This window comes from Ruditapes philippinarum, unplaced genomic scaffold (assembly GCF_026571515.1).
Source record: "Ruditapes philippinarum isolate M1 unplaced genomic scaffold, ASM2657151v2 ctg703_1_1_1_1, whole genome shotgun sequence".
In the NCBI taxonomy this organism is placed as follows: domain Eukaryota; kingdom Metazoa; phylum Mollusca; class Bivalvia; order Venerida; family Veneridae; genus Ruditapes; species Ruditapes philippinarum.
In genome coordinates, this window is record NW_026864166.1 from 136,981 (window position 1) to 155,093 (window position 18,113).

Consider the following 18,113-nt stretch of genomic DNA (forward strand, 5'->3'; position numbering starts at 1 on the left):
ATCTCAGGCATAGGATTTTATAGGGGACATTAAAACAAAAGCCTGCCATTAGAATCTATTCCAGACATAGAAATAAAACTTGCTATTAGAATTAATGCCAGACATAAGAACTAAAATCTGGCATTAGAATTAATGCCAGACATAAGAACTAAAATCTGGCATTAGAATTAATGCCAGACATAAGAACTAAAATCTGGCATTAGAATTTATGCCAGACATAGAAATAAAACTTGCCATTAGAATTAATGCCAGACATAAGAACTAAAATCTAGCATTAGAATTAATGCCAGACATAAGAACTAAAATCTGCCATTAGAGTTAATGCCAGACATAAGAACTAATATATGGCATTAGAATTAATGCCAGACATAAGAACTAAAATCTGCCATTAGAATTAATGCCAGACATAAGAACTAAAATCTGCCATTAGAATTAATGCCAGACATAGAATCTGGCATTAAAATTTATGAACAAAGTTAATGGCTGACATAAGAAATAAAATCTGCTTTCAGAATAAATGAAGGCAGTAGAACTTGAAACTAAAAGCCTGGCATCAAAATTGATGTCAGACATTAACCATAGCCTGTCATAAATATTGATGCAAGACATTAGCATCAGAATGTTATCAATTTATTCCAGGTAGAGAACTATAAAACCTACTGTCAAAATTAAAGCCAGGCAGTAAATATTATATTAAGCTAATCATCAAAATTGATGCGGGATATTAGAAGCAAAGCCTACCATCAAAATTGTTGTCGGATATTAGAACCAAAGTCTGCCATCAAAATTGTTGTCGGACATTAGAACCAAAGCATGCCATCAGAATTGATGTGGGACATTAGAACCAAAGCATGCCATCAGACTTGATGCGGCACATTAGAACAAAAGCCTGTCATCGCAACTAATCCTGGACATTAGCATCACAATTAATGCCGGACATAATTTGCTGTTTCCTTTAAACTGGGAATGCATTTTAATATACACATGTATATAAATATCTTAATAAGAACAATAAAAAACTGATTATTAAAAGTAAAGACAGAAGCCATCATTGAACATTCATTTTAAAATTCATGGTCAAATCATATCATGAAAATCCTTTTTTTGATATTTCCAAACTGATTTTGGAAAGATTATCACCACAGATTGTTGTACATTTATTATAAACACTACTATCCAGTCAACTTTGATAAGTTGTATTCAAAGTTTTTCAGGAACATTAACTGAACTCCACATAAGCCGAACTTCTCATGACCTAGTACATTGATCAGTTGTTCCTGGAAATATAAATATTTATATTGTTATTGATCATTATTATTATTTATATCTTTTGGGTATTTCTGAATTCTAGAACAAATTGTGTTTTATCAGTAGCGAAAAGTCTTTTATACATATATTTAAAAGTGTACAAAGCTATATCTGTGGTATATCAGTTTTTGTTTGAAATTTTGAAAAAGAACAATTCCAAAATGCCTGTATGAAAAAAACTCTGGTATATTAGCTAATGAAACTTGCAGGAAATCATAGCTGACCAGTCAAAAACCTGTGTAAAATAGCAGCATAATATGTTGTTCTGGAACATCTTATTCTGTTCACATTTCTTATGTGTGTTAAATAACAGAGACACTCTTTGTAACAACTCTTTTGAGAATCAGTCATAAGGTAATGGAAATAGCATCATTATACAGGTTATGGAAACAACATAATTTTATCATCTTTAGATTTTATGAAAAAAATTCTTCCTACATGTTAAGTCATAAAAACTTAAAATACCCCATTCTCTATTATATATATATATATGTGTTATAAAGCTCAACTTTAAGAGTAGCAGTGGTTAAGGTGTATGCCTCTCAATCCAGGGTTTATGGGTTTGAGCCCTAATTGGGTCACAACCATGTTTCTTCATATGAGACCAGTACTGTTTAAGCATTTCAGTTTAATGCTGTGCATATATCGTGCAATAATGCACTTCATTGTCCTATCTGTTTGATAGAGGAATAGAATGATAATGAAGCATGTTAGAATGTATAACTGTGAACTTATTTCTTATAAAACTCACCTCTACTGTATAAATGTGAACTTATTTCTTAAAAAACTCACCTCTAATTTATTTTCATCTTTCTCAGTACTCATTAGATCGTAAGCCCGTTGGAACAAAGCAACATCATTGTTCAGAACTTTGATGCAGTAGCTTTAAGAACAAAATATATACAAATTATGAGGACATTTGCATTAGTAATCAATCTTCATGCATGTAACTATTGTTTAGACATAAATAATAGGAACTGTAAGCATACTTATACAGTGCAACCCCTGTAGAGTGGTAACCCCTGTAAAGTGGTAACCCCCATAAACTGGTAACCCCTGTAAAGAGGTAACCCCTGTAGAGTTGTAACACCTATAGAGTGGTAACCCTCTGAAAAGTGGTAACCCCTGTAGAGTGGTAACCCCTGTAGAGAGGTAACCCCTGCAGAGTGGTTACCCTCTGTGCAGTGTTGTAACCCCTGAAGAATGGTAACCCCTGTAGAGTGGTTACCCCTGTAGAGAGGTTACCCCTGTAGAGTGGTAACCCCTGTAGAGTGGTAACCCCTGCAGAGTGGTTACCCTCTGTGCAGTGTTGTAACCCCTGAAGAATGGTAACCCCTGTAGAGTGGTAACCCCTGTAAAGTGGAAACCCCTGTAGAATGGTAACCCCTGTAAAGTGGTAAACCCTGTAGAATGGTAACCCATGTAGAGTGGTTACCCCTGTAGAGTGGTTACCCCTGTAGAGAGGTTACCCCTGTAGAGTGGTAACTCCCTGTAGAGTGGTAAACCTGCAGAGTGGTAACCCCTGAAGAGTGGTAACCCTCTGCAAAGTGGTAACCCCTGTAGAGTGGTACTCCTCTGCAAAGTGGTAACCCCTGTAGAGTGGTACTCCTCTGCAGAGTGGTAACCCCTGTAGAGTGGTAACCCTCTGCAGAGTGGTAACCCCTGTAGAGTGGTTACCTCTGTAGGGATACAAACTCTTTAAAAAAGAAACAGTATCAATTCTCAAGTAAGACTTCACTATTTATTCCATCTCTCAGCAAAAAACAGTATATTTATTTCTCTCTAGAGAATTTATACTTTATTATTTATGTAGTAAGTGTACTTTTTGATGTGACTATATCATAAAATCACAAAAAAGTGACTAATGTTTCATTTTTGGAGAAAGTCCTGAATCACAGATACATAATAATGCTTCCTAAAGTTTCATTTTTTACTTATTTGATGATGTCAATGTTTTATAATATTGAGTTGACTATGTATTGAATGTTAGTGTTATACAACATTGAGCACTGTGTTGATTATGTGTGGATTGTTAGTGTTGTAACACAGAGCTGGCTATGTGTTGATTGTGAGGGTTCATAGCATTGTGTTAGCTATATGTGGATTGTATGTGTTATAACAATGAGTTGGCTTTGTGATGTGAGTGTTCTTAGCATTGTGTTGGCTATATGTGGATTGATAGTGTTATAACAATGAGTTGGCTATGTATTGATTGTGAGGGTTCATAGCATTGTGTTAGCTATATGTGGATTGTTAGTGTTATAACACTGAGCTGGCTTTGTGTTGATTGTGGGCGTTCATAGCATTGTGTTGGCTATGTGTGGATTGTTAGTGTTATAACACTGAGCTGGCTTTGTGTTGATTGTGAGGGTTCATAGCATTGTGTTGACTATGTGTGGATTGTTAGTGTTATAACATTGAGTTGGCTATGTGTTGATTGTGAGTGTTCTTAGCATTGTGTTGGCTATATGTGGATTGTTAGTGTTATAACACTGAGTTGGCTATGTGTTGATTGTGAGGGTTCATAGCATTGTGTTGGCTATGTGTGGATTGTTAGTGTTATAACATTGAGTTGGCTATGTGTTGATTGTGAGGGTTCATAGCATTGTGTTAGCTATATGTGGATTGTTAGTGTTATAACACTGAGTTGGCTATGTGTTGTGAGTGTTCTTAGCATTGTATTGGCTATATGTGGATTGTTAGTGTTATATCACTGAGATGGCAGTGTGTTGATTGTGAGTGTCCTTAGCATTGTGTTGACTATGTGTGTATTGTTAGTGTTATATCACTGAGATGGCTATGTGTTGATTGTGAGGGTTCATAGCATTGTGTTGGCTATATGTGGATTGTTAGTGTTATATCACTGAGTTGGCAATGTGTTGATTGTGAGGGTTCATAGCATTGTGTTGACTATGTGTGTATTGTTAGTGTTATATCACTGAGCTGGCAATGTGTTGATTGTGAAAGTTCATAGCATTGTGTTGACTATGTGTGTATTGTTAGTGTTATATCACTGAGTTGGCAATGTGTTGATTGTGAGGGTTCATAGCATTGTGTTGGCTATATGTGGATTGTTAGTGTTATAACATTGAGTTGGCTATGTGTTGATTGTGGGGGTTCATAGCATTGTGTTAGCTATATGTGGATTGTTAGTGTTATAACATTGAGTTGGCTATGTGTTGATTGTGAGGGTTCATAGCATTGTGTTGGCTATATGTGGATTGTTAGTGTTATATCATTGAGTTGGCTATGTGTTGATTGTTAGTGTTATAACACTGAGTTGGCTAAGTGTTAATTCTAAGGGTTCATAGCATTGTGTTGGCTATGTAGTGGATATGTCTTATTATAGGTTAGAGAATAACTTACTATTGTAGATGTTCCACCTGCCTCAACATCACAGCTTGGGGATCATGACTCCCTACAAATACACATGATTTTATTGTATTTATTTTGTAGTTCAAAAAGGAGAATTGATGGCTATAAAAAAATGAAGAAAAATACTGTAACAGTAACAAAATAGGCAAAATCTACCAGAACAGGCTCTATACTGTTGACTGAATAACTATAATTTTTCATCCTGATTTCCCTTAAATTGATATTTGACAATACAAAGAATGGAAATTGGGAAAGTTTATTTAGGAATTTCAGCAGGTTAAGGGTTAATAACTTAGTCATGATATTGCAACTTTGTCATGTTACTGCAATTTTGTAAGCTTTAAAGACTTGCATGCTCTACAAAATTATATCAAATACCTTTGTATTTCATCTTTTTTGAGGAACTATTTCGCGCATAAATGTTAATAATCTGATATGTAATGGACATTAGACAGGAGAAGGAACATCGTGTCAACACTGTGGTTATACATACAATTTTTTATTGGATCTACTGGTTTTGGTCTTACTAATACAACTTCAACAGGATGCAATTAGGTCATGTAGGTAGAATGATATTGTATGTCTTATTTTTCTGGTGTAGGTTTTTGACATTGTTAAAGTACAATGTAGTAATTTCTAAAAAAAATAGTATTCTTTTTTTGGCAAAGTTCCAAAGAACCTAAAATGTTGTATGGTAATAAAAAATAGTTTTAGTTTATCAGTTGTCAGGTAAACATTTCCACTTGATGCCAATGTTGTTATTCTATTTCCTGCCAACTGAAGCATATACAAAAATAGTACATGTAGTATACTTACTGGCTAATGCTTCTTTTGCACTTTCATCATCTTTCTGAAATAGAACAACAAAATCAATTTACAAAAATCTATAATAGCATGTAATAACTTTCAGCAAACTAATCAATTTTAACGATCAATAAAACAGCTGCATTTTTGAGAATATATGTCTGTGAAATAGATAACAATAGTAAACATCTTTTGTTTAGTTGTGGCATTGTTAGGCAGATGCAAGCGCAGATGCAGCAGAGACTTTCTTGCATACCAGACAGGATTATCAACCATTATTTTACACCACGCATATAAGACAAGTCTCGTACTTTAAATGACTTTATTTCCGGGAGCCTTTTATGAATGAATTGCAGTCTTAAAATGACGTTCACAGTCATTTTGTCGTTATGATTGTAAATTTACACACGACTATCCGAAAAAAAAAGCTAAATAAAAATATTTGGTTTCATAATTTTTTCCATTTTCCAAAATATGATTAATACATGTATGCTCTTTGCAAGAAAAAGAATCAAACACTGGCTAACATAATAGACCCAAATATCTAGCTCTCGGATAACTATACTCTGCACAGTCTTGTTATTGCCATAAACAGTTACCCTCAATCAATAGATAGATGAAGATGATTTGCTGACACAGTTTAGACATTTAGAGTAAATATACACTTACTGATATGCCTCAACCATAAGAACAAATGAGCCACGTCACGACAAAACCAACGTAATGCGTTTGTGACCAGCATGGATCCAGACCAGCCTGCGCATCCATGCAGTCTGATCAGGATCCATGCTGTTTGGTATCAGTTTCTCTAATTGTTAAGCGAACAGCATAGATCCTGAATAGACTGCGCAGATGCACAGGCTGGTCTGGATCTATGCTGATCCCAAACGCATTATGTTGGTTTTGTCATGGCGCGGCTCAAATGCCTTCTTAATAAAACAAAACTGATTTGCCAGTGTATCTTTACAAATTTAAGTTTATAAATGGAATTAAATTAATGTAACAAGTAAAAGTAATCCCTCCTTATCTCTGGAAATAATGGATGTCTGTTTCTAGAAACAAAGATACCCTTGATCAACTGGTTTACACATATGTGACTCTATTGTGTAACATGAAAAAATGCAATACACCCTGGAGTTCTTTTTGTGGCAAAAACAAACAAACAAGCTTAAGTAATCTACCATATAGAGATATGATTGAGCTTTCACTAACTACCATTTACTCTTGCCACTGTGGGTTCGAATCCCTCCTAGGAATGAATTTGGATTTTTCGGTGTGAGGAAGCTAATTAATGATAAGTTCAACACAGGTACCTGCTAAAGCTTAAACTAGTGGATGGTCTTTCTCCATACATGAAGCTAAGTGTCAGTAAGAAATTAACCCAACAAAAACATCAAGGTAAAAAAGGCATAACTCTTAAAATGAAAATATTCCTTTCAGAATTATGCCCCTGGAGTAATAATTCCAGGTTTCATGTTGAAAGTGTTTTAAAATACACTAAATTAAAGTTTTTATTTTAAGTTTTTGCACAACAGAAATGCTGCCGATTTTGCAGCAATCATAATAGATCAAATTTTACTTTGAAAAAGACAAGTTAAAAAAAAATATTTGAAAGCTAGAATCAGAGTTAAAAAACAATCACTTTATTACATATACTTACTGGAAACAATCCGGTCATCGTGCGTACTATTAACTGCATTACATTAAATGCATCTGTTGCAACTTGACTCTGAACATCCTTCAGCGTACTCTCAAAGTCTGCACTTGAACGAACAGAAAAGTTTACATCAGATACAGACACAGCGGTTTTCGCAGGAGACGGTTTTATAGTTACGTCTTTCTTGAATTTATCAACTAACTTTCCAACTTTTTTACCCTCGTCTTTCTTGGCAATGATTGATTGTAGACCTCCAGCTGCACCCATTGCCTGTTCTGCTTGACGCTTTTCTTCTCGTTTCTTTGACATGGTTTCTAGAAGTTTCTTGGTATCAAATGGTCCCCCAGCTCCATGGTTCCCTGCTCTACCAGGAGCAGGTCTCACTATACCATAGGCTGATCTACCATACACCTCTCCTGCTCCACTCCTATCTACTTTAGGCTAAAATATAAATCATGCATATATTATAAAATAGCTTTTAAAGTGAACAAATACAGTGCTTAAACAAAGGCAAAATATAACAAGATCACCACATGCGATGTTAATGCTTATCTGTTAAAAAATTTAAGTTAAAAAGGGAAAAAACTCCAAAAATATTGCTTTCAGAGTTTTGCCCCTTGTATAACAACTACAACTTGTCATGATAAGCAAGTACTCCGAGTTTCACATTGATAACTTTAAAAATGTTTAAATAATGGGGTACAATGAAGTTTTTGCATGAAGACGTCACAGCGGTCATAAAGGGTGACATTTTCTTCAAAACAGACAAGCTAAAAAGTTTTATCATGTTAAGCAACACTTTTTTGAAATCATAAAAAACAAACATTTGCAATTAATGCTATTAACATTAATAAAATAACTTTTTTCTTGTATTGACATATAAGTATAAGTTTTATTTCTACTAGTAATGCATATCATGACCAAAATAGCATCCAGGTCAGCTGAAAATGTAAGGTTAAAATACCCGAGGTGGTAAAGCTGGCCTAACACCCTTGAAATAGTCATGTTGTAGAATATCATCTGCTGACGGCCTTTTCTCCGGTTCTTTCTGCATTATTTGTTTCAACAAATCAGTTAGCTCCCCTTTATAGCCTGTAGGCATGTTTGGCAACTGAAATAAAGTGGTTTATTATAAAATTATACATGTACATAATTAATATCAAATCGTTTTTCTAAATAAGCATTCCACATTAAACAAATACATTAGAACATGTACTATTCATGTCTAAAACTATTTACAACAGAGTTTATCAAAAGATTGAGTTTGCCAGTGGAAATGTCCGTCTGTAATATGAATTACATATACCACCATAATATATGTGAATTCCAACCCACTACTGTCATGCTCATATTGTCACCTTACTGCAGTGCTAGAATAACTTCTATTAAATTCAATAGGAGTTCACCCAATAACTGAACTAAGGCCGCGAAATCATACCAGCATATACAAATTACTGTAAACCCTAAATTTGCAATGTCAAATCTGTCACATATACCAATACATACAAGTTACTGTAAAACCTAAATGCACATAGACAAATCTGTCACATATACCAATACATACAAGTTACTGTAAAACCTAAATGCACATAGTCAAATCTGTCACATATACCAATACATACAAGTTACTGTAAAACCTAAATGCACATAGTCAAATCTGTCACATATACCAATACATACAAGTTACTGTAAAACCTAAATGCACATAGACAAATCTGTCACATATACCAATACATACAAGTAACTATAAAACCTAAATGCACATAGACAAATCTGTCACATATACCAATACATACAAGTTTCTGTAAAACCTAAATGCACATAGACAAATCTGTCACATATACCAATACATACAAGTTACTGTAAAACCTAAATGCACATAGACAAATCTGTCAAATATACCAATACATACAAGTTACTGTAAAACCTAAATGCACATAGACAAATCTGTCACATATACCAATACATACAAGTTTCTGTAAAACCTAAATGCACATAGACAAATCTGTCACATATACCAATACATACAAGTTACTGTAAAACCTAAATGCACATAGACAAATCTGTCACATATACCAATACATACAAGTTTCTGTAAAACCTAAATGCACATAGACAAATCTGTCACATATACCAATACATACAAGTTACTGTAAAACCTAAATGTACATAGACAAATCTGTTAAATATACCAATACATACAAGTTACTGTAAAACCTAAATGTACATAGACAAATCTGTCAAATATACCAATACATACAAGTAACTATAAAACCTAAATTTGCAATGTCAAATCTGTCACATACAACTGTATACCAATACATACAAGTTACTGTAAAATCTAAATGAACATTGTCAAATATGTCAAATACAGTAAACTTCACTTAAAGTGAACATGGTTAAAGCGAACTTCCGGTTATAAGGAACAATTTATTTTGGCCCGAATTTTGCCCTTCTTTATTTTATATGAAAATATACGGTTATAGCGAACACGGTTATAAGGAATTATCGCTTATAAGGAACTCATTTCTTAGTCCCAATTTAGTTAAAAGTACAGAAAATAACACTTTCATAACAAACTCCAAAATATCAGCTATTGGCACTGATAAAAACTGGGCCGAATCACAGTACCGTTTATTGTTGTATGTACTTCAATACATCTATGAAAATGAATAAAATAATTATGATCATTTATGATCAGTTTTCAACACAATCACGCATGCTTGCAAGCATAATCCATTGAAAACTACAAAGTACGCTTGATTGAAATGAAAAGAAATCTATATCTTTCATAAGTAAAAGTCACCCTTAAAATATAATAGAAGATATTCAATATAAAAGGAAGGAAAAATCGAAAATCTTGTTTATTCTTAATCATGGAAAGAAAACGAAAAGCACTGAGTTTAGAAACAAAATATATTTTATGAGAAATTGAGAAAGGGAGTAAAACTAAAACTGAAATAGCAAAGGATTTTCAAATTCCAAAAAGTACGCTCTCGGGTATTGTGTCTAAAAAGAAATAAATGACTATTTTTTCTTAATCAAATGCTCTTCAAAATGGCGGACGATGGTAAACAATCAGTTCGTTATATGTAAATCTGTTCGCTATAAAAACTCCTGATACAAGGAACTAATTCGCTATATGCTTACAAGGAACTCCGGATATAAGGAACAGATTTTGAATGTCCCAATGAGTTCGTTATAAGCGGAGTTTACTGTATACCAATACATACAAGTTACTGTAAAACCTAACTGTGCAATTTGTCAAATCTGTCACATAATTGAATGTATAAATTACTGTAAACCTAAACTGCCATAATGTTACATAGACCAGTATATACAAAGTACTTTTAACTCTTAAATGTATAATGCCACTTGGGCCACATAATAAAATGTTACCCCTCCATGGACAATCTTGAAGACTAGCTGGTGCATCAACATTGCATCAAAAGGTCGCTCTAATGTTGCCATCTCATATACTATAACACCTAATGCCCATATATCACTCTGAAAACAATTATATATCATAAGTTATTAATGTACCATTTTATTGTATTTATTGTATATTACTATGGACTCCTGTAATCGTGTTATATACTTAGAAATCATACAGGGCCTGCAACATTTTCAATTTTGCAATGTTGGGCTTTCCTGCCAACATCTTTAGGGATTCTGTTTTTCTCTATTTTGGAATCATAGGGCTTACATTTATAGATTTTAGTTAACAAATGAGTATTACATACCTTGGAATCATAGGGCTTTTACTTTATGTAGTATACCTTAGAATCAAATGGCTGACAGGTAAAGATTTTAGTTAACAAATGAGAGTAATATACCTTAGAATCAAATGGCTTACAGGTAAAGATTTTAGTTAACAAATGAGTGTAATATACCTTGGAATCATAGGGTTTACATGAAAATATTTCAGGACTCATGTAGTATGGACTGCCACAGAATGTTACCGCCTTTGCATTTGGTCTCTCTAGTACTCTGAAATAACATAAATTTCATTTAAAATCTTACACCATGTAGGTTCATTATAATATTTTTTTTTGTTTTTAATTTTGAAGAATTAAATAACAAAGCAAAGACTCTATAAACCAAATCTAAGCTTAACAAGATGAAAGTCCAACTTTTAGCTGGAAATTCCCACTTTCTGCAGCCATATTTTTAAAAAAAAACAATTTTAAAATAAGGGGTATTTTCACAAGTTAAAGAAATCTCCCTCTTTTGCATGTCGGAACTTTCTTCTTTGTTTATTGCAAATTCTATAATCTCCCTCTTTTTGAAGAAAAATCTCCCACTTGATCATCGAAAAAAAGTTTACATGTATGTGACCGCACTTATAGCCTGCCGTTTTATTCTAGTGGTAAAGGTTGAACACTTCAGACTCCAGCAGGTTATAGTACAATTAAATCACTGAATGCTCTGACATTATTTACAGAAGTCAGTCTAGTCATATTTATATAAAATGATCTTGATTTTACACAGAACATTGTATTTAGATAGAATTTGCAGTTCGAACAACTTAGCCCCCTGATTAAATCTAGAGCAATTTAGAACTTACTTTGCAAGTCCCATGTCTCCTAGCTTGACCTCCCAAGACATTGACAGAAAAACATTTGGTGTCTTCACATCTCTATGAATTATAGTCTTCCTATGTAAATACTGAAACAGAAATAAAACATTAAATTGTGTCATATTTAACTAAAACAACTATTGGCGGCATGGCCGAGTAGTTAACGCTTCGGACTGGTAATCAAATGATCGCTAGCTGCATGGATTCAAACCTCGTTATTTCCTTGAGCAAGAAACTTTACACTCATTGCTCAGTACTGCTGATTCCAGGAACAGATTCCAAAGTGTGTTTATAAGCTAATAGTTTCCTACACAATTGAACTAAATTAAATTCTGTATAAACCAAACTAAACAAGATATGTTTGTAAAACATGTATGCCCCCTATCAGCAGCCAATTAGTCATGTGATAAGGTTATTATGCATGACTTCTGACCCAATGATCAAACAATTAATAAGGGTTATCAAGTATCTACTGGTCATGACCTTAACCTTTGACCCCTTGACCCAAAACTCAATAGGGGTCATCTGCTGGTCACGACCAATCATCATACAAAGTTTTAAGTTCCTAGGCCTAAGCATTTTTAGTTAATTGATCAGAAACCATTTTTACCTACGAGGTCAATGTGACCTTGACCTTTGACCACTTGACCCCAAAAATCAATAGGTCATCTGCTGGTCATGACCAATCACCATACCAAGTTTGAAGTTCCTAGGCCTAAGGGTTCTTGAGTTATTGATCGGAAACCGTTTTAAAACATACAAGGTCAATGTGACCTTGACCTTTGACCCCAAAATCAATTGGGGTCATCTGCTGCTCATGACCAATCACCATGCCAAAGTTTGAAGTTCCTAGGCCGAAGCGTTTTTTAGTTATTGATCAGAAACCGTTTTTACTTACAATGTCAAATGTGACCTTGACCTTTGACCCCTTGATCCCATAATCAATAGGGGTAAATCTGCTGGTCATGACAAATCACCAATGCCAAGTTTGAAGTTCCTAGGGCCTAAGCGTTCTTTAAGTTATTGATCAGAAACCGTTTTTACTTTACAAGGTCAATGTGACCTTGACCTTTGACCACTTGACCCAAAACTCAATAGGGGACATCTGCTGGTCACGACCAATCATCATACAAAGTTTGAAGTTCCTAGGCCTAAGCGTTTTTAGTTAATTGATCGGAAACCGTTTTTACCTACAAGGTCAATGTGACCTTGACCTTTGACCCCTTGACCCCAATATCAATAGGGGTCATCTGCTGGTCATGACCAATCACCATACCAAGTTTGAAGTTCCTAGGCCTAAGGGTTCTTTAGTTATTGATCGGAAACCGTTTTTAAACCTAAGAGGTCAATCTGAACCTTGACCTTTGACCCCTTGAACCCAAAATCAATAGGGGTCATCTACTGATCATTGACCAATCACCATATCAAGTTTGAAGTCCCTAGGCCTAAGGGTTCTTTTGTTATTGATCGGAAACCGTTTTTACCCAAGAGGTCAATGTGACCTTGACCTTTGACCCCTTAACCCCAAAATCAATAGGGGTCATCTGCTGGTCATAACCAATCACATACCAAGTTTGAAGTTCCTAGGCCTAAAAGTTCTTTAGTTATTGATCGGAAACCGTTTTTTTGCTTACAAGGTCAATGTGACCTTGACCTTTGACCCTTGACCCCAAAATCAATAGGGGTCATCATACTGATCATGACCAATCACCATGACCAAGTTTGAAGTTCCTAGGCCTTAAAGTTCTTTAGTTATTGATCGGAAACCAAGTTTTTTGCTTACAAGGTCAATGTGACCTTGACCTTTGACCCCTTGACCCAAAATCAATAGGGGTCATCTACTGATCATGACCAATCACCATACCAAGTTTGAAGTTCCTAGGCCCCTTAAAGTTCTTTAGTTATTGATCGGAAACCGTTTTTCCTTAGAAGGTCAATGTGACCTTGACCTTTGACCCCTTGACCCCAAAATCAATAGGGGTCATCTACTGATCATGACCAATCACCATACCAAGTTTGAAGTTCCTAGGCCTTAAGGTTCTTTAGTTATTGATCGGAAACCGTTTTTGCTTACAAGGTCAATGTGACCTTGACCTTTGACCCCTTGACCCCAAAATCAAAAGGGGTCATCTACTGGTCATGACCAATCACCATATCAAGTTTGAAGTTCATAGGCCTAAGGGTTCTTTAGTTATCACTCGGAAACCATTTGGTCTACGGACCGACGGACCGACGGACCAACAAGTGCAAAGCAATATACCCCCTTTTCTTCGAAATGGGGGCATAAAAATATCTTTTCTACAAAGTATTATACTATTTTTTTCACCAAAGTGAAGTATGTTTAATTTACACTTTATTACTTACTTTACAATCACCTTTTGTTCTGTTTATTTATAACATTTATATTTTGAGTACATGTATATCAGTAACATTTACCTGCTCAGTTTATCAGTTGGAAATTAACCTGTTTATTTTATCAGTATGAAATTTACCAACTTAGTATATCAGTATAGCAACACTATGCATAGAATATCAGTATGACATTTACCTATGCAGTATGTCAGGGACTTTGGATTCTTTCATGGGAATAAGCTATCCAGCTACCTTTCAGAAGGTCAGAAGTTTTATTGGGCACCCCCTCATGCCTCAAATAATGCTTGAAGGGATACCTGAGGTCATGCCTTTACAGTGTGGATGTGACTTTAAACTCAAACAAATTCAGTTTGTTTATATCAGTGAGAAAGTTTGTTTAAATCAGTGAGTCATTTACCTGTTTAGTTTATCGGTATGTCATTTACCTGTTTAGTTTATCGATATGACATTGACCTTTTCTAGTATATCTGCATGGCATTTACCTGTTTTAGTTTATCAGTATGTCATTTACCTATTTCGTTTATCAGTATGACATTTACCTGTTTAGTTTATCAGTATGTCATTTACCTGTTATAGTTTATCAGTGTGATATTTACCTGTTTTAGTTTATAAGTATGTCATTTACCTATTTTGTTTATCAGTATGACATTTACATGTTTAGTTTATCAGTATGTCATTTACCTGTTGTAGTTTATCAGTGTAATATTTACCTGTTTTAGTTTATAAGTATGACATTTACCTGTTTTAGTTTATCAGTATGACATTTACCAGTTGTAGTTTATCAGTTTGACATTTACCTGTTTAGTTTATCAGTATGTCATTTACCTGTTATAGTTTATTCAGTATGACATTTACCTGTTGTAGTTTATCAGTGTGATATTTACCTGTTTTAGTTTATAAGTATGACATTTACCTGTTTTAGTTTATCAGTATGACATTTACCAGTTGTAGTTTATCAGTTTGACATTTACCCATTGTAGTTTATCAGTATGGCATTTATTCATTACTGTTCTTGATACAGGAAACTGTTCTTGATACAGGAAATCAGTCACACTGGTTTTCATCATTTTCTACAATAAGAGTTTATTCACACTTTTTCTCCAAAGAAATATTTGTTCTCCACAGAAATACTTAACTAATTACACACTGTTATAAACAAACTTTCTCACTTATATAAATAAACTTAAAAACAGAAAAACATACCTGTAAAGCACATGTGATTTGTCTAAACCATTCTCGCAGTTGATCTTCTTCCAGTTTCTTTCCCTTTCGTTTCTCTAAAAATTCGGATAAATCTCCATTTGAACAGAATTCTGTGACAATACACAGTGCTCCATCACTTTCAAATGAATCGGTATACTGGAGTACATTAGGATGATTGAGTTCTTTCAACAGGTTGGCCTCTTTTACTGCAAGTTCCTTTTCCTCTTCTGGCGATGTCCGCAAGTCAATTATTTTCATAGCATACTGAAATAAATGACATATGCAACATGAAGTATTAACCCTTTTTCTGCTGATTTTTTTAAATGGATTAACACAATTTCTAATTTTGGAACATTCCATAATCCATTTTACAAAATAACAAGAGGAAAATTTGAAATTGATCAGTCGGTATAATCATGACCTTGACCACTTGATTGTCATAGTAATGTGACATTGACCTTCAATGCTCTCTGTTTGATTGTAATAGTTACAATAATGTGACCTTGGCCTTCTAAGCTTTCTGTTAGATGGTCATAGTACTGTGGCAATGACCATCCATATTTTCTGTTTGAATGTCATTATGAGTAATATGACATTGACCTTCAACATTAAATATTTGATGGTTACTGTGAGTCATCATGTTTTCTACTTGATGGTTACAGTAATGTGACCTTGATCTTCGTTGTTTCCTATTTAATTGACATAGTGATCTGACCTACACCTTCTATGTTTTCTTTTTAATGAACAGTCAAATTACTGTGGCCATGACAAACTCTCCTTGGACATATGTACTGCAATCCAAACAACATTTGCCACTTAAATTTAACACAGGCTATTGCTGGCTTGCAAACATCTATTTTAACAAGTTTCATCAATTGAATTATGCACCTTTCATACCAACTTAATGCAAGGAAAGCAAGTGCTTTTATAAAAATTACTGATAATCCAGCAAGTATATCAACCAACAGATAAAAAAATAATCCCCTCTTGTGAAAAATGGATTTATGAGACAGATATGTGTTTCTAAGATATGTGACATGTTTAGATTTACTTCCTTTTTTATATACATCATTATATCATATTTCATTAGCAGTCATATATGACAGGCTAAAAAAATTTCAGTCAGTTCAGCAATAAAAGGCTTTCTTTGCAATAAGAAAGGGGGAAACACCTTATAGTGTGCAAGTTATTAACAGAAAATTCAAGACTGAAGGTGTGATTGCATAAATTGGACTCCTTACCCTGCTGGGAATAAAAGTGACAAGCTTTTGCCACCAGAATAGTGTTAGATCCACCTAAACATCCATGCAGTCTAACCATGTAGGCTCAATAACTTTATTTTTCATCTTGATATCCCCAAAATTAATTATGGGCAGTAGTCCACATATGAAGTATCAGGGGAGGTAACTAGAGTATTAATGGACTACAATGACCTAACAGTTAATGTATGATTCAGCGTTATTGTTTGTTAAACAAATGTAGACCAAGCACGTTATAATGATTACATTACATATCTCAAGTACATATACCTGTGAGATAAATGATATATACATGTAATCATCATAATTCACGTTGATAAATTTATATCTCTTTATACAATTTGCTTCAAGGCCAACTGTTAACTTAAACATTTTAAGCCAAATTAACATGCCTACAGTACAGAAACAACAATTGGTAATAATTGAAAATCAGGTGGTAATAGTTTGGGGATGTGGACGCCATAATTCAATCTTCCTCGAAAAAACCCAGATTAAGGCCTAATTAACTGACTGATTAAGGCTCTTACAAATTTATATCAACTTTCGCTTTGAAACAAAGTAATTATACAAGTTCAACTTGTATGCAGTTATATTTACAAATCAAGCAAAGAAATGAAATATTAGAAAAAAGAAGAGAAAAAACTTGAATTTTGACAGCATATACATTAACGTTTCTAATTAAATACGCAAATTTCCTACTTTCGATTTCAAAACCGAGCATAATCTGATAATATTAACGTATTTAATAATTTCATTTCACAATGAAGTATATTTAAAGTTCGTGATTATATCCCATTTTATAACAACATATTACCTGCTTCGCATCCTGGCCTTTAACAAGGTACACTTTACCAAAAGCTCCTTCACCCAAAGTTTTCTCTAAGACAAACTCGTCCGACGACATTTTCTTAACCTACTTTTAAATCCGTTTACATTCTATAAATAGATCCAAAATAATTTTACTGTATTAGTGCACGTATTGTAAACAAATTTATTCATTTTTCGCTGCAAAAAATATCATTGATACTATCCTTTATTTTTGTTTGTGCGTCTGATATATTCTTAATATAATTCTTCCGGGTTGCTATAAACTGTATTAAATGTGTTTCAACACGAAACCACCTTTAATCTTTTTGGGAGAAGTCGTTATATATTTTAGGTTACTTTATATAGATAAGTGGTATAACTCGAAAAACAAAGTTATGTTTTAAAAACAGTTTCAGAACTTGTCCGTACCGTACCCATTGAATAGTCAGCTTTTTTCAAAATTTATTCATGTCTGGAGCGGAGCGACAAATAAAAAATAATCTAAATCCCTAGTTGCTAATATACGAAGGTTTAGCATTATTTGCACATTTATCGCAACTTAACAAACATTTTTCTTTAATTTTATGTATTTTTGTATGTTCATTTTAAGTTTCAAATAAATATCAAACGGGGATGTACAAATCGCAAGTTGTCGTAAAATTAACCATCTACGAGTATTTGCTGTCGTCATGAAAAGAAATAAATCAGCAGAGCAGGACATTTAAATCTTTTAGTCGACCAAAGTATC

General features: G+C 33.9%; 1 protein-coding gene across 1 annotated transcript; it reads right to left on the reverse strand.

Moving 5' to 3' along the window:
- Positions 1-475: 475 nt before the first annotated feature.
- Positions 476-17,694, reverse strand: LOC132724671 (serine/threonine-protein kinase Nek1-like). Its single transcript, XM_060709602.1, has 11 exons — positions 17,373-17,694; positions 15,300-15,563; positions 11,712-11,812; positions 11,038-11,134; positions 10,544-10,651; positions 8,109-8,255; positions 7,148-7,585; positions 5,500-5,533; positions 4,675-4,726; positions 2,101-2,191; positions 476-1,277 (listed from the first exon to the last, which is right to left on the reverse strand). Exons 1-11 carry the CDS (start codon positions 17,460-17,462, stop codon positions 1,173-1,175), a joined length of 1,527 nt encoding a protein of 508 aa, XP_060565585.1. The 5' UTR covers positions 17,463-17,694; the 3' UTR covers positions 476-1,172.
- Between the last annotated feature and the right edge of the window lie 419 nt (positions 17,695-18,113).

Excerpts from the sequence above, each read along its gene's own strand:
- LOC132724671 (XM_060709602.1), bottom strand. The coding sequence starts at position 17,462 with ATGTCGTCGGACGAGTTTGTCTTAGAGAAAACTTTGGGTGAAGGAGCT. Across the intron at positions 15,564-17,372 it reads AAGGCCAGGATGCGAAGCAG|TATGCTATGAAAATAATTGA; the intron begins GTAATATGTTGT and ends CATTTATTTCAG. Across the intron at positions 11,813-15,299 it reads AAATCACATGTGCTTTACAG|TATTTACATAGGAAGACTAT; the intron begins GTATGTTTTTCT and ends TTTCTGTTTCAG.